Source organism: Haemaphysalis longicornis, unplaced genomic scaffold (assembly GCF_048455015.1).
Source record: "Haemaphysalis longicornis isolate Haplotype H1 unplaced genomic scaffold, Haemaphysalis longicornis Haplotype H1 scaffold_88, whole genome shotgun sequence".
Lineage (NCBI taxonomy): Eukaryota > Metazoa > Arthropoda > Arachnida > Ixodida > Ixodidae > Haemaphysalis > Haemaphysalis longicornis.
The window spans coordinates 1,071,554-1,095,669 of record NW_027526456.1 but is presented as its reverse complement, the minus strand read 5'-3'; the positions used below and the strand labels follow the sequence as shown (position 1 = coordinate 1,095,669).

General features: G+C 48.6%; 1 protein-coding gene across 1 annotated transcript in view; it reads right to left on the bottom strand.

Annotated features, from left to right (window-relative positions):
* Positions 1–2,825: 2,825 nt before the first annotated feature.
* Positions 2,826–24,116, bottom strand: part of LOC144150973 (uncharacterized) — a 38,239-nt gene continuing 16,948 nt past the window's right edge. Inside the window, exons 5-10 of the mRNA XM_077682273.1 lie at positions 22,698–22,906; positions 16,616–16,710; positions 13,063–13,180; positions 6,693–6,863; positions 3,585–3,701; positions 2,826–2,981 (exon numbers count right to left, since the gene is read on the bottom strand). Of these exons, the coding sequence (XP_077538399.1) occupies positions 2,826–2,981; positions 3,585–3,701; positions 6,693–6,863; positions 13,063–13,180; positions 16,616–16,710; positions 22,698–22,906 (866 nt within the window). The remainder of the gene's footprint in view (positions 2,982–3,584; positions 3,702–6,692; positions 6,864–13,062; positions 13,181–16,615; positions 16,711–22,697; positions 22,907–24,116) is intronic.

Below are 24,116 nucleotides of genomic sequence, written 5' to 3'. Positions count from 1 at the left end.
CTGTACCCATTGGGAATTTCGCGCCGGCCGTCGCCGTCGCTGCCTGTCGTTATCCCTTGAAGTATGCACTGGCTTAGACAGGCGCAATGAGGCAACATACTTAGCGACTCGACTCGCCAAGCCAGTATTTATTGGCCATTTAAATCATTACTGCAATTTTATAATGCTTTGCGCGCGTGAATTACTTGCAGTAATAGGCTTCGCCTCAGGGTTTATTTATATCTGCTTGGACAAAACAGATAAATACAACGCGACGACATCACTTTTGCATCTCTAGCTGTTGCAGCTGCTCCGTTTGGCAAAGCCCGACGCAGACGATAATAATACAGTATTGAGAGGCATCAGAACAGAGTTTAGGGCAATGTAAGTAATTTTTCTTCAGCGAACTATTACAAGAAAGCAAAAAAAGACAGCATCTATCTTGGAGTATGTAATGATATAAAAATATATCCCGGAGGGCCAGTTTTATCAGGCGGCGTGAGCCAAATGCAGGACTCCTGATTTTTCTTTCCTTTCTATCCGCAAAGTTAGTTTCTGAACTTAAACACTCTAAAGCAGTATATTATACAAAGTGAAATTTATTAACAGGGGCAATTTGACAGTAATTGTTTACACAAAAACTCAAATTTCGTAGCGCCAAAGTCGTTGCCGGCCATGCCAAGCCGAGCTTCCGACCCAACTACACGGTATGGCGGCAGTCATGGAGCGCTTTTTCAGAATCACGTCGACACTAGTTCGATCAGCATTCTATAACCATTCATATCTTTGGAATACGTTACTTAGTTGCATGTTTTGTGTTTCTTAGTAGACAATGGGGAACAACTGCTGTTCTTCTTTTCGATCAATCGCAAATGAATAATATTTGTGACCCAGTTTCGCTAGTTGTCAAAATTTCTGCCTTTTTGCTACGCAGTTCTTTGAAAAGAAAGTACTACCATCGCTTTTCTCAATATGGCGATTAATTTATTTTCAAACTTCGAATTCAAGGTGGCGACTTCTCTGGCTACTCTCAGCAATTTTCAGCCGACTTTTCTTCTGAGTACCTGGCAACCCAGGACGCCGAAGGCGTTGGCCGAAGGTATGTGACGCTTTCTTTACCAGCCGGCTGCAACTATCTTTGCTCCGGCGAAAGCCCACCAGCCCTCCCGGCTGCCGGCCCGCGCCTTAGGCTGCTCCTGCTGTTCCTACGCTTGCATATAGTAAGGCCGTACCTACCACTCGACGATCACGCCGTGCGGTACGCGCCTGTGAGCGAATGGGCCGCGTCTCCCTCGCTGCTGCGAGCCAATCTGGCCAGCACGGCGATGCGCGCGCACAACATGCGCCACACCCCGGATTTTGCTCTGCGCCGACGACGCGCACACTTGCACGTGGCGCCCCATCGCCCCTTTCACCCAAAGGGAAGTACGTACCTGTACTGTAAAATATGTCACTAGAACGTTAATGTAAAATGAACGTCTTCCCTCCGTACACCCTGGGCATATTCCTTTGCCGCCCGTTTCTCCACCTGCCCAACAGAGGCGGTGTTGAGCTGGCGCGGTGTCGTTTCAGTATCGTGAGCGTGCTCAGTTACCTCGAACCCACGGTGGTTCCTCGCAGTGTGCATCAGTGCCTGCCTTGTGCAATGCCAGGGTTGTGCGTATTGTGATTTAGAGAGACCACAAGCTGTTTTATCTTTTCTTTCTTCTCTACTACGTCCAGTGGAAATCTTTGCTGGAACATCACCATGGTCGAGTATTGACACAAGTTATAACGAAAGTTAACACGCAGCCGTTTTTGCAGCATTCTGATAAATAAATTTTACAAAAAACAACCAGTAATTTGCATTCATCATTTTGTTGCTTTTATTCTGACCGATATGATGTTACAGCGTATATTTAGCGGATGTAATAGACAAAATGATAGTTAGGGACACACATGGAGGTTAAACAAACGCTGTGTAGGACTATGCAGGATTTTGTTTTTCAATCATACATAGGCGAAAAGTTGGCACAGGATTTCTTAGAGAAACACAGGACAAAGAGTTTCTACGAGGGTGACCCTGAGTTTTAGTTGCACAGAGTGTATATCGCCACATGAATTAGTGATGATTCCCACTTGCCAATTTCTCCTTAAAAATAGAATAGCAAAGTTATAACCAGCAGGTGAGTTCTTGGTAGCTGGCTTGAGCTCGACGGCTCGTAAGAGTGTGCTGGGTCAGCAGAAGTATGTTGTACTTGGCTTCTTATTCGGCTCCCAAGTGGTGAATAAATGATTCAGCAATATAGCGAATACCCGAAGCTGCCACATATTTTATCGATGCTCCTGCCTGAGCGTGACGCCGTAAACAAAATCAATGCAGCATTGTTCGTGGCGTCTCCGTCTGATAGGAGTTTGTTAAAAACTCCGACTGCTTGGTCTGTACAGTAACATTTCTCTATGACACACGCCGTCAATGCGTCCCCGCAGATCTTTCGATGCTTTTGAAGACGCGAACACGTGAGCCTTCCCGGTGCGCGTCTCTTTGACAGCAAAGTGAATGTGCGACAGTGTTGAACTAAATGTTACGTATACGTGTTCACCTGCCGCCGCTATACAGCCAGTGCGCCTCCCCGGAGGAGAGCTAGGGCGAAATGCCAGGAGGGTCAAGCGACTGAACACGCGTTGCCACGGCCGCGCTCTTCCCTTCTGGAAACTCTTTAGGCAGGAGGCATGGTTTTAGCAGCTTACGCTGCCAAGGACAAGCCCTTGGAGCGGCGGAATGCCCCGTTGCGTCTGTCATTCGCGTCGAACGCAGTTATACGAGAGGGCGCGCAATCGAATACGTTTATCGAACGATCGTAAGGTCAAAGTGGGCGGCGGAAGGCAATGGCGTGCAGCAGCTCGAGCAGCGGCGCCCCCACGTCGACGCCCTGCTCCTGGCAGTAGCCGTCCACGTCATCCAGCTCCACGTCGTAGGCCGCCAAACACAGGTTGGGGAACTGGTTCAGGATTCGCGACACCTGCAGCAGCAACAGAAGCACGAGACAACTATTGCTCGGTACGTCCTGGCGTGTTATAACGAGCCAATGGGGACATCACATTGGCAGGAAATAACACTAGTCCAGCAAAAGTTTAAAGTGGCCATAAAGGCGAAATACAAGTCTGGTTCAGTAAGAAGACTGCTTTGTCCAGATGGCAACGATACCAATTTTATCAAATAAACGAGATATCAAAGAAAACGTATGAAGACGTAGCCACTCCCTGACCACTTTCCGGCAATTTGCTATGACCTCACCTAATATGGTTGTCCCGTAGTTGGTTGGTAGTATCGTATGAATGGTAATGTGTGGTTAGCGCCCTGAAAGCTGTTTATAGTGCTAGCCCATATCAGGTCACTCCTGCCCGTAATACGTCACCGGAGCGCGAAATTTGAAATATTCAAATGTTCGTTGCATTGTTTCAATTCAAAAGCGTCTTTCGTGGTTGGAATAGAGCTCGGTGAGCTACCAATGACTAGTCCTTTCAAATTTAATACAGTTGTATGTATAGTCGTTAGGACTCCTTAAACTAGCCCCGTGAAAAGCGTCCATCGCTTCGGCCAGCCTGCCATGCGGAACGCTTGCCTTCTCAAAGATGGTGTCCCGGTCGTCGAATGTATAGAACACGTAGTCGGTCTTCACGTAGCGGGACACGCTGTCATTGTTCGTCTCGGCGTGGGTCTCCTTCAGCAGCGCGCACACCTGTGATGAACGTCCAATAGAGCAGTCAAAGCCTATAACGTAGTGTCGGGCACGTGCCCAAGCGTATGCCACGTACACAACCAATAATCAATCAGCAGGAACAAAAAAGAGACGCCGACCCGTCCAAACAAAACGTACTGACGTTTCGGCTTCCAGCACGGAAGCCTTGCTCACAAACGTCAGTACGTTTTGTGTAGACTGGTCGGCGTCTCTTTTTTGTTCCTAATGTACCCTCCCGGCCAAACGGGATTCCGTCATCCTCTCGACTTCAATAATCAATCAGACATACCTGCGGCAAAAGATTGCCCCGCTGGTATAAGACTCAGGTCTGTTATCGAATAACTTTAACCGAATAATGTTAACAATAAAAATAACAATGATCACTGTTGCAGTTAAGATATGTTGCCGCGTGTACACCGGTTAAGCCAAGCTATCCCCTGTTTCAGGTGTGTACAACGTGTACAATGTCGACAAGCAGTTCTTCTGCTTTGTGCAATATCCAATGTTGGAGGGAGGCAGTGTTCCGTGGGCAGCCGATAGCTCGGTGATGGCGGCGTTAGAAGTGCGCGCCCTATGCTTGTGTGCCTGAGTCTGTCAGCCATCTTTGCTGAGACCCGACGTTCAAGTACCCCGGTTAAATTGCCTCTCCAGTTAATCCCCACTCCTTATAAATAGGTGCGCCATCGTCCTGCTGCTTACACTAGCGTCTACAGAGGCACACATATGTTGAAATTGACGGTGCCTGTTCTCGTTTTCTAGATGTTTTCTCGGGCGTCCCACAGGGCTCGGTGTTGGCACCGGTTCTGTTTAACATTTATATTAATGATCTTGGCCAAATTGTAAAGCCCCCTCTACGCCTCAAGCTGTTTGCGGACGATTGTATCATATTTAGCCACATAGTATCTGCCGCTGACCAGCAAGTTCTTAACCACGCTTTGCATACAATAACGAAATGGTGCAATAAATGGGATATGCTTATAAATATCGACAAGACGGTTCACATGTGCATCTCAAATAAGAAGAATAAATCTCATTTCATGTATAGTCTTGGCAATTATCAGATTAAACAAGTGGAGGAACATAAGTACCTGGGGTTAACCTTGACGTCTAGACTTAACTGTTCAACACATATAAACAACATATGTTCCTCCGCGAGAAAGAAATTGGGATTTCTGAAGCATAAACTGGGTGATGCCCCCTCGTCGCTTAGACTTATTGCATACAAATCCATTGTAAGACCCACCCTGGAATACGGGAGCATTGTCTGGGACCCCCACACTATCACTAATAAAGAAAAGCTTGAAAAAATTCAGAGATTGGCAGCTCGTTTTATTTATAAACGTTTTAGACGTCGCGACTCCCCTTCAGCTATGTTGGAGCTCGCACACCTAGAGCCATTGGCCAACCGACGTAAAAGTGCCCGTCTCAACTTTCTACACCAGCTGTATTTTAATAAATTGGGAATCCAGTCACAAGATTACATAGCTAACAACCCTAGTCGAGCGTCTCGTCACAAACATAGCCGAAGCATTAAACCGTTCTTTGCCCGTACAGACCAATACAAAAATTCATTTTTTCCCAGAACTGTTTCCGATTGGAATGTTTTGCCAGAGTGTTCACCCTTGCTGTCATCCAATGTATAATGATTGCATACTTACCTGTGGATTATGTATCCCCACGTTCATGTATTGATCTTGTATCCGTACGCATGTCATCTGGATGTGTACATCCCTCTCCTGCTTGGACCTCTCAAGGTCCGCAGTATTGTACAAATACAAATACAAATACAGTATAGACTCGCGATAATAAACTTGAAGGGACCCGAGGATTTCGTTTGAGTTATCGTAACCTTGGATTATCAGAATTTCTCTTAAATATGACTCGGGGCAACATACCAACAAGTGTTGTAATGAAACATTCACCTATATTTATTAATACGATATTCACAGGCAATACTGAAGTGCTATTTACGCTTTGAAAGGAATAATCACGAATGGATGACTGCTTCGAATTTGCACGAGAGTTCCAAACAATATTTTGGATGCCAGCTACGGCAGCCAGTTTATTGCAAGATTTTTCTGCCCTGGTCAAGTACTTGCGGATCCCAGCAGTGTGCTGTAAGGATGGTAATGTGCGGAAGCGGCAAATTTAGCAGATATCTTCCGGCAAGGACAAGGAATTTTTTTAGCCGAATTTACGCACTGATGCGGTTTGAATTAATCGGTATTAAAAAACACATAGCGGGCCAACCAAAATTTTGAAATTTGTTTGAATTAACCGAAAGTTCGAATTAGCCGAGTTTGAATTATCGCGATCATACTATTGGGAAAGCCGAATAGAAGGTGGCCAGTGTGGAAAGGTGTTTTAGAGAGGGCGTGTCGCGAGAACCCCGAAGCCTAGCTATCAGGGGAACTATAGTTCCATAATAGCAGGCGGTAGTTTTTCCGCGTGAACCTGCTTTCCTGCATGTTGCGTTGTGTGCCTTGGTGCGTGTGTTGGTGTGTGTGTACGTCTGTTTAATGCAGTCTGCTGCGCTCGGCCTGTGAGCCCGAGATGCGCAGCCGATCAGGCGAAGCAAGTGGTTGGAATCGATGAAGCTAAATGTGCGCGCGGGCTAAAACAGAGGTTTTCGTGCTTAAAGACACCTCAGCTGGCAGGACGCTGTAGTCGTTGCACTGCCATGATGGGAAGGAAACGTGCCACGATGTCTACCAGGAAGTGCCGAAAGCAGTTGTAGCAGCAATCCTGGCGTAAAGTAACTCCATCCTCGCCTGCGCCGTGGGGCGACAACACCATCCGACCAGCAGCTGACCTAGACGTCAGACTCGGCCGGCAGTTGATTGATATCCTTGCTGTCGTAAGGTCTGGCTCTCGCACTTTAGGGATCGGAGGGGCAGACATTTCTAGGTACCGCGGCTGAGAGTATGACGCATTGCTTTTGAACGCGGCGAGCATCCACTGACAAAGAAAGGAGGGCAAAGTGCACTACACCTCTTGCAGCGAGGCGTAGTCGTAGCCGACGACCGAGACGACGTTCCCGTACAGCGTGTCCCTGAAGTTCTTGATGGCGCCCAGGCTGAGAGTGAAGCACCAGCCACGCGAGGCGCCGCCCCCGTCGCCCACCGCCTGGCGCAGCGACCACACGCGGCTCAGCGACTCGCGCTGCGCACGGGGGAGGACGGCACGAAATGCAAACCTTGGTCTCAAGTTGTCTCACGCTTAAGCAATACAAAATTGTGTCTATAAACGCATGCATGACACCGCGGGTGATGTGTTGCGAAATAAGGTACTTTTTTGGCGAGAAGCACTAACTAAAAGTTACAAAGGCCAGAGTTATTGAAGGTTCCACGTTGTGTTGATGCCTCGCCGATGTTGTGGCCAGAGAGGGAGAAGTCTTCCTCTGCGATCTGCGTTGGTGCCTGATTTGGATTGGAGGCACTGATTGCACGACGACGACATTTTTAACTGGTTTTCCAATCTGTATTTTCAAACGTAGGAAATATAGGGAATATCTACAGACGAAGCTGATGTAGGCGAGGTAAGAAATAGAAAGAAAGTTTTAGCCAGCTAAGACTTTGTGCACGCGGCACCCCCGTCAGGAACGAACCCTGTCTAACGACAATCCAGGGCTAGAGATCCTCCCTGGCCGAACCTGGCTAGCTCGGCAATACGCCCACCGTGCATACCACATTATACTCTGAAAATCGTGCTTTGCATGGGTCACCTAGCCTCCACCCCCGACGCGAAGGCCAATCGGCATCTCGTGGCGATCGGATTGGTTGCCTTACTAAATTCAGGCCTGAACTACGGCGGGAAACGCCCCCGTAACACTGAAACGCTGGTCACTCTCTGCATCCAAAAAAGGAAAAGAGGAAACGCCAATAACAAAACTACAAGATAAACAATCAAACCCTGAGAAACACTTGCAAGCACCCGGGGCAAGCTTCTACGTAAGGGGCCCGCATTGACCGTTCCCACTCCCGCATTTATACGTATAATGCTGTGTCCAAAGTCGGACCGCCACTATAAACCAGAGGTGACTTACAATCGTTGATCTTAGCGAACGCGACGCGCCCTCAAGGCTTTCCGCCATTGACAGGCAGTCCCCGGCAGAAACCACACAGGACGCGCAGAGAACACCGGACGCGGCAGACTCTGTCATAGGAACTTCTTCGCCCTTTGTTGAAGGGACACTGAAGTGATTTGTAAACATTGCGGTATTACTAGCGCAAATTGTAGTCCGGTATCCATAGGTCATGTTTCGACCGCTCTGAGTGCGTTTACGCAAATTCATTTAGTAGAAAAATCAATTCGAAAATGCTGTCCTCCTCTCTGCATCCTCACCCACTCTCTGTGGCGCTTTCGTGTGACGTCAAAAAAATGGCTAGCCTTGACTGCGCTACTGCACGGCACGCCGGCCTTCCGACAGAGTCAGTCGCCCCAGCGTTTAGTCCGCCAGCCGCCGTCTGGTCGGCGCAATTCGTTCGCTCAGTTGAAACTAAGCCACGAGATGTTTATGGATGGGATAATGTGCCTTTCTTTAGTTTGTTAGTTTGTACACTGCATCAAGCTTCAAGTCCAGGTCGCTCCACGCAAGCGCTGCACAAGCGCACATAAGACGCTTCGCTGACTGGTACGATAGTAGGAAAGCTAATTAAGGCCACTTGAAGGCGGGAGAAGAGTCAGCGAAGTCATTATAAGCATTAAGGGAACAAAATCAACTGAAATTTTTACCGTAAAGCGCAAAACTATAGGGAGCAGGAAGCACCTTTTTGCGCTGGGAGAACAAGCACAGCGGTCAGCAGCACGACCACACATCTGCGAACGCTTTTCCGTCTGTTAGACGTGAGATATTGTGGAAATTTGGGGGACGCTTACTCCACGAGTGCTATACAACAAATAGTCACCTAAGCTGCTTGAAATGCTAAAACTAAATAAAAGTGTAAACTGGTTATTCATTATATACCTTGTACTTACAACGCCGTGCACTCTGGCCGTGGCCGAGTGGTTTGGAGCGATTTTGGAACTTGCAAGTTCGATTTCGTACGCTCTTTTTCTTTTGGAATTTTTTTTTTGTGTTCTACCGATGTTTTCTATACTGAGTTCACCATTTTTTGGCCGTAACGTTCACTGCTCCACGAACGAGTTCGCAGAACGCGCGCAGTGACACTGACGCGCTAGCGAGTTCTCGTTGGCGTGCTGTTGCCATAAGAACCGACTGCTTGCGGGCAGTGGGCACAGGCCAGAATAAGCGGTCCCTTGGCCTGGTGCGAACATGCTTTTTACGAAACAGGCATGAGTGCGGCAAGCTCCAAATATGGGGACATTTGGGACGCTCAAATGCGCATGGCATTTGAGCGTCTGCGCTGACGCGGAGGGCGTTCATTTACTGCGTTGGCCTCGGCTAGTGATTGCTACGATTCCAAGCCGCCCTGGGAGGCTTATCTCAGGGATTTTACACCTGACAACATGCCAGAAGCGCGGTAGGACGATTTCTGAGGTATCAAGAATTCCCATCCAACGATAACGTCAGATGTCAAGCAAGTTGTTTTACAGAACCGAAACCGAAACTTGTTTGAAAGCTAATTTTGGATATCGTCCAATCACGGTGCACCTCCTCCCGACGTCACAGCCTTTAGTTGGTGCGGCCGCCACAGACCGTGCACGGAAGTGTTTCTTCTTTCGGTCTTTATAAAATAATTACCGACTTATCAAACGTATAAACGATGAAAAGTGTGTTAATTTGAGCCAGTCCACGCAGTGCAAGCACAAACGGGACCTTGACAGATTCACTTCAGTCTCCCTTTAAGCGCGAACTACATGCACTGCGTTTATGCACGCGATTATATCGCGTCGGTGTTTCGCGCGCGATATTTTCACGTCCGCGCCGAGGATATCGCAGCCGCAGGAGCTTCTAACTCGGTCAGAAAATGACGCGCGACGTGCGCGACAGTGGTAGGAGCCTCCCGACTTGCGGCAATGAGGAAGCGCGCTCTTCATGGCGGCAGTTTAAAAGCTCTCCAGACAGCTGGCCGGCCCCGCCGGAGATGTTTGGGATTACTACGGTGGCTGATATTTGACTGGCGCTGTTAATAGCGGCGCGGACGATGCTTTATAGTGTTGTTTGCGCCCACATTATCGGCTCCTTTACTGCACAAGCAACTTAAACTGTTTTTTGAGTGACATCTTAAAGAGCAGTCAGAAGCGGTCGGTCGAACTGCCCGCACCACTTCGTCATAGTGCCTAGATTATATTCTAGGCACTATAACTTCGCGGCCGGTGACGCCGCCATGCTACAACCGCCTCCTTGCACGCCGCTCGCACCATGCAGGTGGTATACGCATCAGCGTCAGCGCGCTTGTGTGGTGCGCGGCGCGTTTTCGCAAGCCGAAAACGCTCCATGCGGTTCACGCTTTACTGTGCGCGCGAGCCAACGAAAAATTAAAGCCGTTCCACTCAACGTGAAAGCTGTCGTAAATGCAGAGCAGTGATTCGCCATAACGGCCTGTGGCACCGTTATCCGCTTACTGCTACTACCCATCACGCTCTTCGCCTCCCTGTCTCACTTCTCTCTTGATGAATTGAACGGAGGTTTGTCCAAAGCAGTTCAAATTTCCCGCCTTCGCAGTGCTCGCGCGCCCCCTGCCTGGAACGAACAGCGCGAGCGGTTCTCGCACGTGCCGGCACCTTACTGCGCAGTCCACAACGCGTTGTTTTTGGCGGTCCCATCTCCCCGCGAGGGGGACTCGAGTAAATGCGTCGCATAGGGGGTGGGTGTATTGCGTTAACGTTCAGTGTTTGGGGAGTTGGTGGTAGTGAATGCGTCGTATCAGCAGCTTCTTGGCGTAGTTTGAATGAGTCAAGGATATAAGGCGCGTTCGTAGCCTCCCATTCTGTGTCGGCTTTGTGGCGCAGTGGGTAGAGCACCATGTACATTGCGTTCCGCCCGCAGGGTCGAGGGATCGAAACCAGGCGCCGGATAGTATTTTTTTTATATAGTGTAGGGGGAGGGGTGCGGACAACGACGGTGTGGACTACGACGGATGTCAACGCGGGTGACATCGTGAGTTACTGAAATGCTCTGCATTTAAAACAGAACCACCACCCCAAATCAGCCATGTTCCAAACCCAGTTGACAGCTCCAGGCTCCCACGTTTTCAGTAGCGCGACGGCCTACTTAGTTTAAACAACCGTCCCGAGCTCCGTCCTGCAGCCGGCATGACCCAGAGGCCGCTTGCCCTTGACAGGCTGGCTGCCATAACTTCATTCATTCATTCATTCATTCGGGGAACCGCCGCTTCCCACGCGTCGGACGCTTGCAGACGCTTCCAGACCGCCGCCTGGAAACCTTACAGCCAGTGTGTTGCTTTCTCCAAATCAGCTGGTATCCAATGCCAACTACTAAACGCCTGGCATACTAAACGCCTTCATTACATTCTATTCATTTTCACCCGAAACCACCAAACGAACGCGCATAGAACGAGTTATTATCCAGAAATACCACGCAGCTGCAACGGCTTTCGAAAATGATTTTTTTCGAACAGCGCACCCCGACAGATCCACGTATGGTCTTCCTCACAAGACAAACGCCGCCACTGTAGCAGCACAGGCACACGGTGTCTTTTCCCTCTCTCTCTCTCTCTCTCTCTCACACACACACACACACACACACACGCACACACACACACACACACACACGCACAGGCGCACGCACGCACGCACGCACGCACACGCGCACGCACGCACGCACGCACAAAAAACGTGATGGCAAAACGAAATACTCGAATGAATCATGCACAACGTTCTCTCGGCATTGAGTGTGGGATCTTTTTAAACGTCCCCACCGAAATCCACGTTTTTAGGTTTTACCAGATTGACGGACTCTGGTTTTACTTAGAAGCAATAATGTCTACGCATTCTTTCATTCTTTAGAGCTTGATGTCACACACTTCTGGGTACTTAAGTCACATCAATGGTGTGGTACGTCCTACCGCTATGCTTGCAATTTCGCGCAGACGCGGCGACCGTCTGCCGCGTCTGCCGAACGTCGCGCAGGCGCGGAGAGTGCTGAAATCGCTGGCGCAGTGTCATTATCCTCCCTTCCCTCCATTATCATCATTGTCCATTAGTATCAGTGGCGTAGTATTGTCCTCCATTTTCCTCCATTGGCTTGCTGTCGTTTCTGGCGTAATACTGTTACGTGGTGACAGGACTAAAAAGATAAACGATGGTTAGTGGTGAAGCGATCTATTTACAAAGAGAATGAATGTATTTACAATGCGGCCATGAGAGCTCCGGAAGAATGTGGGCCACCGAGTGCTTCATCGTCGTCGGCGTAGGTCCCCTTGAGATATGTTACCCGATTTGAACTTATCTCACTGTTCGTGTTTCCTTTCCGGAGCCGACGGAGCCTTCTATGTGTGCACAGGGTGCGTTGGTCTGATCGCGTGGCTGGCGCCAATTGCCCGCCTGTGCAGTGGCGCGCGGGCATACTCGCGTTCGAATTAGCGAGTTTATCAATACATAGGCTTCTATAGAGCTTAGCAGGACCAAATCGCATAGTTGAAATCATCCGTAAATTTGAGTTTTTCAAGATCTAATTAACGAGTTTTCACTGTATCATATTCAGCCGGGCTCTCGAATCAGCTGCCTCAATCGTATTGGACGGTTCGCAGCGCTGATGTACTTGCGGACGCCTCATGAGCATGGCTGATAGCGGAAGGCTAGTATAAGCGTAAAAATTGAAAGATGAGCCTAATACACTATGGCGTTAGAACGATAACCTGCAAAACTACGAATACGCCAATTATCATAACGAGCATATACGTCGAGATGACGTAACTTGAGCATATCCGCAAAACAAGATGCACGACAAAAGAACAGACATGCGACATTCGTTACTATGCCTAAACAGGACTGTTGCGGATTTATAATTTACCGCCAACATGGACAGTAATGATGATGAGAGAGACGCCGACAACTAAGTGCGACGTTCACGCGCCTGGCGATGCGTGCAGGCACGTTCGCTCGTGATTTAGTTTGGAACGCTGCGTTAGACGGCTGTGCTGGCCTTGCGTCGCTCTCTTCACGGCGCCATTAAACGCTGAAGATCGGCTTTCCCTTTTCGTATCAAGGACAGCACAGCTGAAATGAATCTGTCATAGACTGCAGCAATCTGTCTTTCACAGATTGGTTGAATGTTCAGATTGGGATGTAGAGAGATCAACAGTTTGAACGGTGTGCTCAGATAGTCTCACAAGCAGTAGCACACTTCCTGTCTGACCCTATGGGCACCGCCCTTATTTTGGGGGATGATGTCACCTAAGATGAGTAATCACATGTTCGTGCGTTTGATCCTCACCATGAAAACGTCGCCTTGGAGGGCATTTTCGAACGGCAGGTACGGGTTCGCGAAGCGGACCGAGGGCATCGCGTCTAGGCGGAGCTGTTGCGTCTCGAAGATGACCTTGTCCACCAGCCTGCGATGAAGCAAGAAAATTCACTGCCCAAGTATTTGAAGGAGGAAGACCTGCGAAGCTGCAGGCGCAGTTCATAAGTGCACTAAAGAAAACGCGCTTGTTTGTAATTTGCGATTGGGCATACTTCCTAGCTAACCACCTGAGTGAAACTTCGAAGGACTACAGCTTTACTGAAGGGAACAAACTGTGTTACCCGTTTCTCTACTGCGTCCTAGGCATCTTAATTACTGCCTGGGTAACACACAGACCCAAACCGCTCGACCACGCGGGACAGCAGCCTGGTCGCATCGGACCCTGAGACATGCACGTGGACATCTCTCACCAGAAGAACGGGCATGTTGTCGGTGAGCGCGTGTAGACTGGCTCGCGGGCACGCCTGCCTCCCCACGCCGCATGTTACGCACGTGTAAACTGGCGACACGTGACGTGCGCGTGCTTAGACGTGAAGACGACAGATAAAATGTCGCTCCTGAAGCCGTTCAGGTATACGGGAAAAACACCGACCAAAACTTCAAACCAGGAGATTTTCAAGAAAAACAACTACAAAACCAAAGCACTAGCTCTTGGTTGCGAAGAATTTCTGTTCTACGTCGATTTATCCACGCACGCTATATGAGTAAGCCTCGGCGCATACGGCTTAGCTGTAAAAATATCGGAAAGAAAATGCTTTAACGAAAAGGGAATGGGCCCCCTACACGTTAGTGCTTGCAATTATCCGTTCAAACCAGTAATCCGGTTAAACCGATTCGGAGCGATTGCGGCCTTGAAAGCCGGTTATCGGATATCCGGATTTTCCGCAACAGCTAATCAGTATATCCGGTTTTAGTAGCGGTGAACGGGGAAATCGGCTTCAAAAAAGCGACGGCGAAACGGTGACGCAATAAAATGGACGCCAAAAACCTCGGCTTCGCAAGATATCTTACCAACTTAACCCGCCGCGGTGGCTCAATAGTCAAGCCGTTGTGCTGCTGAGTCTAAGGACGCGAATTCGATTCCCAGCCACGGCGGCCGCTTTTCTGGTGGAAGCGAAAATCAAAACGCCTGTGTGTTCGAGATTTCGGCGCACATTAAAGATACCCAGGTGGTCAAAATTAATCCGGAGCCCTCCACTACGGCACGCGTCATTGCCTGTGTAGCATCGGCGCGTTAGACATCGAATCAATCAATCAACCATCCGTATATAAAACAGAAATCCGGATATTAGAATATCCGAATAAAAAAAGCCGCCCGCCCGCATCTTCCCACGGGGGGAACTCGAGTAAATGCGTCGCATAGGGGTGGTTGTATTGCGTGAAAGTTGCGTAATTGGGTAGTTTTTGGTTACCGTTTGGATGTGGGGAGGGTTTGGAATGCTTAACTTGTTGACGGTACTGTTGCTTCCATCGCTTATACTTCATCTGGGGCCAAACGAAAGGCAAGCAAAGACGCACTTGACTGAAGTTCGAACGCGCGCTCCGCCGCTTATATACACTGCGCGCGCTGTCGAGGGAGAAGAGTATGGGGGAGAGGCGCGTAAGCGCGCACTTCCGTACACAAGCGCGCGACCTTTCCACGCCCCCCACCACGCTGTTGTCACGCAGCTGTCACGCCGCTAGCACGCCGCTAGCACGCCGCTATCACGTGTACACCTGCCGCTGTTGCTGGTGAGCGCGACGGAGCGCACGGGGTAACTACTGCGCATGCGCGCGTAGACGCGTTCCCCCCGCACCGCCGCAGCTGTTGTTGAGAGCGACGAGGCGCACGGGGCAGCTACGACTCATGCGCGCGCAGACGCGCTCCTGCTGCACCGCCGCAGCTGTTGTTGAGAGCGAGGAGGGTACGGGGGAGAGGTGCGCACCTGCGCCTCGACGTGACGTCATGAGCTGCGGACGCCTATGGACGGAGGAGTTGGCGAGCCTAAGAAATGCTCCGCATTTAAAAAAACTGGTTAATCATACGCTAACCGGTTACTTTGATTATTTGGTTATCCGGCTTTCAAATTCAAATAATCGGTGAATAGAATAACCGGATAACCGTTTTTGCCGCAAAACCGGTTATCCATCTCCCCTTACTACAAACATGGCTATCCGTAGTCAAAATAACGATCTAGAACGATAGAGAGGCGGCATGGAAATGGGCGAAGCGTACGGACGCAACAGCCTGCAAAAGCCGAGAGGGGCCTCCTGATAATTTCCACGCTGTGCGACTGAAATAACGGGCATACAACGCGGCATGCCTTTTTGGAACGGTTACTGAGATGGCGACAAACAGTCGCTGCAACACTTTTCGTTGTTTTTAAGCGATATAAACGCTCTATAACAGCGTGGCACAGCTTTTGAACTGTCTAACAGAACATGTGAGGTGACGCTATTGACCACCACTACTTTGTGGTTATTTCTCGTTTAACACGAATTTAAGCTGAAAAATACATGTAATAACATGTACAGCCATGAAAAAGTGGAATGCGAACACGAAAATATGAGCCGGAACACGCTAAATTGAAAAAATACTGCTAGGGGAGGTCTAATAATGCCGCGCTATTGTTTTATTACGAAAGACGCATTTCCCAAGTTTGTTACTGTTATTTTCCCAGGCATGAATTTGGCTTAATCGATCAGATTTAAGAGAAATCCCCTAGGTGTAGCAAGTTTCTGCGAAGGAATTCCTTCGCATGAACTTTACTATTTTTGTGTTCTGATTCATATTTTCATGATCGTGTTTCATTTGTTCATCACTGTACATCAGAGGCAAACATGCAGAACCAAATACAAACTTGTGCGCTAATTCGGCGCAAAAAGGAAACGTCCCCACCGACCGAGCTTTTGCTATGCCCGTCCGAGAGTGACGTGTTGATAATGGCGTCTGGATAGTGACGTATGAAGTCGTGAAGGGCCGTCGAATCTGACGCGCGCTATTTTGACGGCGAGCAAGCGTTTTGCAGTCTTAACAAAAAAGTGTCATTTGGACGCACCTCTAGAAATTTCAACTTTGAGACAATGATTTAGTGACAAAATGCCACGTTGTTTCAGTTCTTAGCATGGTACAGCTAGGCTGTCTGTAGCGCTCCACCGGTCCGTCTAATGCTCACCACACTCGTATAGTTGCAGAATAAAGTTCGAAGTAAGTAAAACGCAACAGCGCAGAAGGGAATTCAACCTAAAGACACACCAGTTCAATATCCTGTGTTCCGCCCCCTCGTAGCGGCATATCGTATTGTGTGCTGTGGTAACTGTGATCCGTAATATACATTCTTAAGTAGCCAAAAGAACGCAGTTCAAGCACCAAACTACTAATATATTCCGTAGCATAGTGCAGTAGCAACGCCCCTAATTTTTTTTTCTATTCGTGTTGTAATAGACATGGCTCGTAGATTACGCTACAGTATCTTTTCATGATTTACGCATTACAGTATACATTCAAATTTTTGCATATGTGAAGTTGCGAGTGTGCCCTTACGTGGATATGTTCTTAATAGATTCCGCGGTGGAATTTATGGACGCGGAAATCCTCAGGAGAAGCGAAATATCATCGGGGTGAATCCTGTGCAGGTCCTGAAAAAGGGGGAAGAGAACAACAGCTATCAATCCGGGAATATATGAACACGAGAGAAAATAAGAAGCAGCCACAAAAAATCGCCCCAATTCACGCTGTGACGGTAATTGTAAAGCAAAGCTTTTAACGACACCCAGAACAATTGCCCATGCGGCGTCACTTGAATTCACACACGTGGCTCTACAAAGCGGGAAATCAGAGATTCTGCCAGCCGTTACCCCGGAATTCGCTGGGCCGGCGTCCCGAACGCAGCAGCGTCGGCCACGGCCGGGCTAGAGCGGCGGACGCCGCCACTGTATCCCGGCCGTGCATCGGCAGAAAGAAAACGGAGAGGAGCGTCTTTCGAAGGGTGAGAAAGCGGAACCTAGCCATCCTGTTGTGCTAGCTCGGGGCTACACCAGCGCTCGACACAAGAGCAGACACCGAAGCCATTCGGCATGCGAGCTTAGTGATTCCCATTTATGCCAATTAAAATTAGTTTAGTAAGTTGGGGAATTGCGAGAAAGCTGAGGGAACTTTTATAATCACTATCCATCAGAACCAGTTGCTCCTTTCGCCTTTTGTGATACCTCTTAAAACACTACCGAATTGGCATTCACCATTTTAGAATACTGAGTCCCATTCGTGGTAAGCAGTGGCAAAAGGTAGCGTTTCTCTAGCGGCCAGATGTGTGCATGCGGTACATTTTGTTTTCTTGCCCTGCATACCAATCGCTCAGGTATCTTTGCCGTACGACCACTTAATTCCGTCGGGTCCGGGTTACCCAGGAGGCGCCGTCGAACAAGTTAAGCCGTGCGAAGGACGCCCGCAGTGGACGCGAACAGGCCCAAAACAACCGTTGCTAAAGAAGGCGACAAAGCCGTACAGCTGACGCGCCCGCCGGTGAGCAGGCACCTCCGCGCGGGGAACACTGGGTAAATTCGCCGCGCCATCTACAGTGTGTTCAGTGAGTGAAACCCTCTGATAAGTTTTCTGTGGCTGCAAAAACGCAGAGTAAAGTGAAGCTGGAAAGTCTGATTTTTTTTTAGGACGATGCTATATGTACTACGTAGTGGAGCCCCACCGGAAATTGCTATACGCACTACCCACATAGCGCCATCTATGAGGCTCTGTCAGAAACTCCCGAGCTTGCTTGGTGGCGGGCTGACGCGACCTTCGTACGAACGGCAAAGTACCTGCGTACCTGGTTTCGGCCACAGCAAAGTTTGCCCTGTAGTCATGGGCGTGAAATATATTATGGCTGCCCACAGGGCCGTTTACGACACGTTTGAGCATTTAATCGAGGCAGGAACAGAAATTACGTGGGCAGCCGGTGCATAACATACGGTGTTGATCGTATGTTGTGTCGGGCCGCCCGCGTCATTTTTTTATTTTACTTTTGAGTTTTGTGTAATCAAGTATGTATCTATAGTAGCCTCAAGCTGTCTATTCCTGGGTATCGCCAACTCTCTAAATAATATCCCACGGCGGCTTTATTCGCCTTAATAAGATTCTGAGATCCCTGAGATGTCTAATACGCTGCCCCGTGCCTCTTAGCGCGATGTGGTTTCGGCCTCGCACAAAACACCAGTTTTAATTGACTACGCAGCAATTAACTAAAGCATGTTCTACAGGAACTCTTGAGTACAAACGGGGGAACGCGCACCTGTGCTTTTAGCTCGTATGCGTTCGTACACCTTGCCTCGAGCTGTTAAAGTTGGCTTTTCCGCATGGCTGTTAAGCTGTGCAAGAAAGTCATCGGGGCTAAACGTGATGGTAAGAAACGCTTCTGATGTAAAGCAGCTAATCCATAGTGTTTACGAAACTCTTAAGACACATTCTTTTGCAGTGTGACCTTTCACATCCCTCCTCCCACTCAGCCTTATTTTGGCAAATAAAGGCGCTTTCAACATGCAGACACAGAAAAAGGAAACCGGAAGATGTATAGAACTTTTATCCTGCATTCTTTCACGTGCATAATGTCACATGCTAGCAGTGTCGTTTGTCCAACACGGTTTACGTTGTGCATTGAAGCAGCTTCTTACCAAGCTCCAAAGACTCGCCTAGGCAATTTCACATCCCGAATGGTAAAAAAAAATATCTGTAAATTATGTGGAAGCAATGCCCATCTCTTCATTATTGACATTTTATAGTTTATCAGAGCTGCTGCAGCCAAGCATTATGTTATTTATAAAGTAGAAAATACAGAAAGGCCATTTCTAAGCAGAAGGAAATATATATCGATTAGCATCTGCATTGTTTGAATTGTATGTTTTCCAACTGGCAGAGCAACTGCTATTATTTCTATGCCACATAAGATGCCCATGATTTTGCTCAAGTATGTGGACTCTTAGGTGGTTACATGCTAATCAAAGAATTCTGTGCTACCTTCATTCACACCCTGCGACTCGTCCGTGCCCATGGTGAGCATGCAGGGTGCACGTGTGACGCTTAGCATGATAAACTTCAGGCGACGTCAGCTCAGTTGTACTGAGAATATGTCTACTCCAGAATGCTTAAAAAACTGAATCAATCATGAAAAACAGTCAACTCAAAACAACCTGAAAGAAAAGAAGCACCACCTCCCCTAAAAGAAAAAGAAGACAAGAAGAAACGGGTTAACTATTTTACATTGTTTTCAAGTTATCCAAAAATAAGTCTGCATGCAAAAGGTCCAAGAAAGGCGTTGTTTCTTACACTTTCAAGAAGACATCAACACTGCTATTGTTTTACAATATGAAGTAAATTTTTATTACACCACATCCTCAGCTTCAATTGAAGTTGTCCTTTCTGGGTGACCTGTAAAACCAAAGGTGCAATACAATTAGCAATACGGCTATGTTGGTTGTATAAACGATAGAAAAAAAGCACAAAAATAAACATGGCAATACCCAGGACCTTTGTTATGTTTTTTCATTGTGTTATTTTTGTCTTACTGGCACAATTTGAATTCTTGAAACCAACTTTCGTGAAAAACCTACTGGGCACGATTTTCCATACCAACCATTACTACATTAAATGGCTGCACAATACTTTTTGCCTGAATGTAAATGCGGCTAAGAAATTTACTATTATTTTGAAGCAGCCAGTTTTTATGGCAGTCACAGAAAATGGGAGCAGATGCCGTTGGTGCAGGGCTGCATGCGACCACACCGTGTGAAGTGTTGTGCAATTTTTTTGCAAATCTGTTAGCCCGACAGGAACCACACCGCATGCAGAAGCTGTCGTAGTTTTTGTTATAAATTGACGTGAACCTTTTTCCTCCTCACTTAGAACTGATATCCTTTTTTTGCTGTTTGGTCCCGTTTACAGTAAGAACTACACTTTTTTAGGAAAAAGGAACTGCCACCCAAATAAAACCTGTACATCTGAGTCAAAAGAGCAATGCACAAGATTAGAATCATACTACACAATGGGAACATATACATGTTGCCCCCCCCCTTCCCCCCCCCCCCAGCACTTGCACCCTCCCCTGCACCCTCCCCCATGCCCTCTCCCTATTCTTGCCCGAAACAATGGATTTGCCATCTCAAGATAAAATTCTGCAGACGCCCATGCTAATACATACGGAACCAGTAAAGTGTGCAGCTGGTCGAATTGGTTCTCAATGCATAAATACAAGGCTGCTTCAAAGAGAAACAAGGCATTGGTGCCTTCCTGGTCTGTTCCACAACTTTCACTACAACCTGGAACGATGTTTTGGCCCTGAGAAAGATTCAGTAGACTAATTACACGGCACTAGAAAGCGGATACAAGCATCATCACTGACTCCCCCATCTCCTATTATTAGCTTCACACTTGTTGATTAAAAAAGTGCTTGTCCTTATGCGTTATCGCACTTGTAACAATGCATGAAACGACATTTAACAAGGTGAGGGGAAACGCGCTGAAGATATCCAATACGCGTTCGCACCGTTCAGTTGCTCGGGCCGGCTGGAGGAACCACGCGACATGCATGCATGCTCGCGCATCGGGTGGAAAGGCTGGTTACGGAAATATAAGCTCGGCGGTCGACGCGGGTCTCCAACTTCAACATCAGTAAGCAAGCGTTACGGGACAAACCAACGAGGCCAGAAATACCTACCTTCAAACTGGGCAAGCCGTCTTCGAACCACTGCGGCGTGTTGACGGCGCGATCGGGAAGTTGCCACGCCAACTTGACGGCCCTGGCGCGAATCGTGTGCATCAGCCCGGCCCACGATTCAAGACTTGCGCTTTATTACCGTGATTTGTCGCAACGGGGGTCGATCCATCCATGGATCGGTCAAAAGCGACGAAAAGCAGCCATGTCGATCGGCCGAACGCTTGAGACCGCGTAAAAACAGTAAAAACATAAAAAAAAGTGCTTCTGACAGCGTCCATAGATGGCGCTATATCGGTAGTGCGTATAGCAATTTCCGGTGGGACTTCACTACGTAGTACATATAGCATCGTCCTTTTTTTAATGCTTCACGCAAGACGAACAAGAGAATTTTTTTACCCTTTTGTGTTGATTTTAGCTTCGACAAGCACTGCGAAGGTGGGAAATGGGAATTGCATTTGGTGGTAAGAGCGAGCGGATAACGGAGCTACAGCCCGTTATGGCGAATCACTGCTCTGCACTTCCGACAGCGCACACATTGAGTGGAATGGCTTAAATTTTTTCCTTTGCGCCTCGCCGCTACAGGGCTGCTTGTAACGGCATGTCTAGCGCAGCTGTAAGGGCATCACCTGGGCTATTTATTCAACTAGAGCATAATATGCAATTTTCGTGCGAAGTTTGCGCACAATAAAGGCAGCCGTTCCTACAACCGACAGTTCTTAAAATTGGCTCATTTATTGTTGTAACGATCTGCAAGTATATCGCACAACTATAACGCGCCGTAAGAGTGCGTCGTTTTCCATTGGAATGCTGGTTTTTTTCTGTACACAGCAGGAAATACAGCCCTTTTGTGACCTGTTTCGTTCGTGATAGCTACTATTGTGAGCAATGTGAAAGGGAACACAGGAACGCGTGGCAAACAGCCTCGAAACAGACTCGGAACGATACGCGGATGGCGCTGTGAAAATCAAAGGGGAAGGAGGGCGCTCTTGCACTAACTGTTGGCACTCCCACCACGCTTTGATTTCTACAAAGCAGCAGCTTACGTCATTTCGCCGATAATATGGTATCGTCCGACAGCCGATAAGACGCACGGCGGGAATGGGAACAGTTGTTAGAACAGCGTCCCCTTTCCCCTTTGTTTCCGACGGCAGCCGCTGCGTATCACGCATAGCTGGGTCTGAGGGTGTTTTCTATGCGTTTCTGTGTTCCCTTTCATATTGCTCATAATTGTACATGATGACATTATTTGCTTTCAGGCGAAAGGGGCTGATTCTGCAAGCCCTGTGTGACAATCCCCACGGGGGTCCTCCGCAGTTCAATGCGCATCAGCCACTGCTTGCGCAGCGCTGCGCCAAATCTAGCAACAACGGCTTGATGCAGTCCACACGTCGTCCACTGATGGCGGTATAGTAAGCAAGTTCAAGGGACCTAATTAAAAGTTATGAGATGTACGTAACGCAGTGCTGTTCTACGGGCCGTCTTCTCGCGAGAGACCATGGTTCTTCAATATTTACGAGAAGCGAAATCCCGCCCCCGGATGTGTCGCCTACATGCACCCGCTTTTTGCAATGGCTTGTCCATTGTTGCGCGACGTCTACCTGCCAGAAAGAAATGAGGCTGAACTGGCTGGATAAATTTTTGCATGCCTTTTCGGTAGTATCATGCTTCTCTGAAAGAACGCCATTTTGTGTTATTTAACAGCTTTCAGCTTTAAGGGATTCTGTAACATGTTAATTGCTTCGATGGCTCGTGTGTTAGCTAAACTTCCCGCCGACAGACGGCAGGCAAATCTCCATTTCCCAGAACCAGGGAGGCAAATCAGGAGTCACTTCTTGATACGTGGGCCTACGGGCAGTTAGACTTAAAGTGTCACAGCAGGCCTGTCCTCGGGTGCCAGTAGTCGAAGAGGCAGCGAGAGCGCACCTGGCAGGAAGGGACGGCCCGCGACAAATCGGGCTCCCTCCGGGCGGCCAGTTCGACGCCGCTGAGCGCGTGGTCGACGAGGAATCGCGAGGCGGCCCTCACCACCGGGGACCTCGCGGCCGCCTCCTCGGTGAACAGCGACACCGAAAGCGACGCGTAGCGCTTCACGGACGCCTCCACCCGGAGGAAGTCCTGGAAGGCGTCCTCGTCTGCACCGAACAGCAGCGTGCGCATCGCTGTCACCATCACGTTGGATCACCAGGGCCCATTCAGAATTGCTTTACACATGCAGTGAAAGTTCGAATTCAGTTCCCCACAGCAGCGATACGTGGGCTGTAAGTCACGTCGTTGAAGAATCTAAGTGTTGATTTATACCAACTGGGGTCCTTTGACACTCTCCAAAATTCTCTGTTGAAAGTTGTTTTTAGGGCGCAGCTCTTAAGTGCCCGCAGCAGTGTTTCGCGGAGTCCCTCGCCGCCAGCGTCGCTGCTACTGAGATGTCGAAGAGGACACTGAAGATAGAGCGAAAAGGAAAAACGGAGGAACAGGGTACGACGAAAGTCTGAGGAAGGGGGCGGTACGCCGAGGGTGCGCGCGAGACGTGCTTCGCCAGTATACGAGATTGCACCAGAGTATCGCGCGCTGTGCTGCGTTCGCCGATGACGCGATCACTTCCTGAGACGAAGGAAGTCCTACCCAAACAGAGGTTCAGTGACGCTGACTCTAGAGTCCATAGGTGCGCGCCAGGGAACCAGTAGTTGTAAGTACAGTGTACAGTTGTTTCTGCGCTCAAATTTCGCATTACGGATCATCGTAATCGTCAGTCACTTACAACTTTAACCTCCATAAAAAGAGCAACCATATCGGGGAATCGGTGAAAGCATGCATGTTCTGACGTTTATGACAAATAACTGGCGTATCAGTTTGTTTCGCTACAAATGCGGTTGAAATACAATAGCGTTTTTGGCAGCGTTCTGTAACGCCCCCTATCTCTTCAGGAGGTTGCCGATTTCTTCACTTCCCAAACTACACGAGAATTCCGATTTAGATTCCGCTTCTTTCAGCTTGTGGACCTACGTGCGAGAACACTACATGCCCGTCTGGCTGCGTAGAGCTAATAGCATACGAAAGGTGCAATAAAAAAGAAATTGTGCTTGATACATGCATCTCACTGTTACACGGCCGGAATCCTGAGGTTTTGTGGCAAAAGCTCGCCCCTCAGCTCGCTGTCTTCATTTCAGCATTCACCATGAATTCTCGTCCCCAAGCAGCTCTCCTCCGAAGATATATTTTCAGAGCCCGTGTGGGCGTAAGACGTCGGTTGTTTTTTATCCTATAAGTTTGTAATTTATTCATGCCCAAACTTTCACAATTCGCAAACGCATTCAATGGGCACTTTGAAATGCTGGCCTCTATACC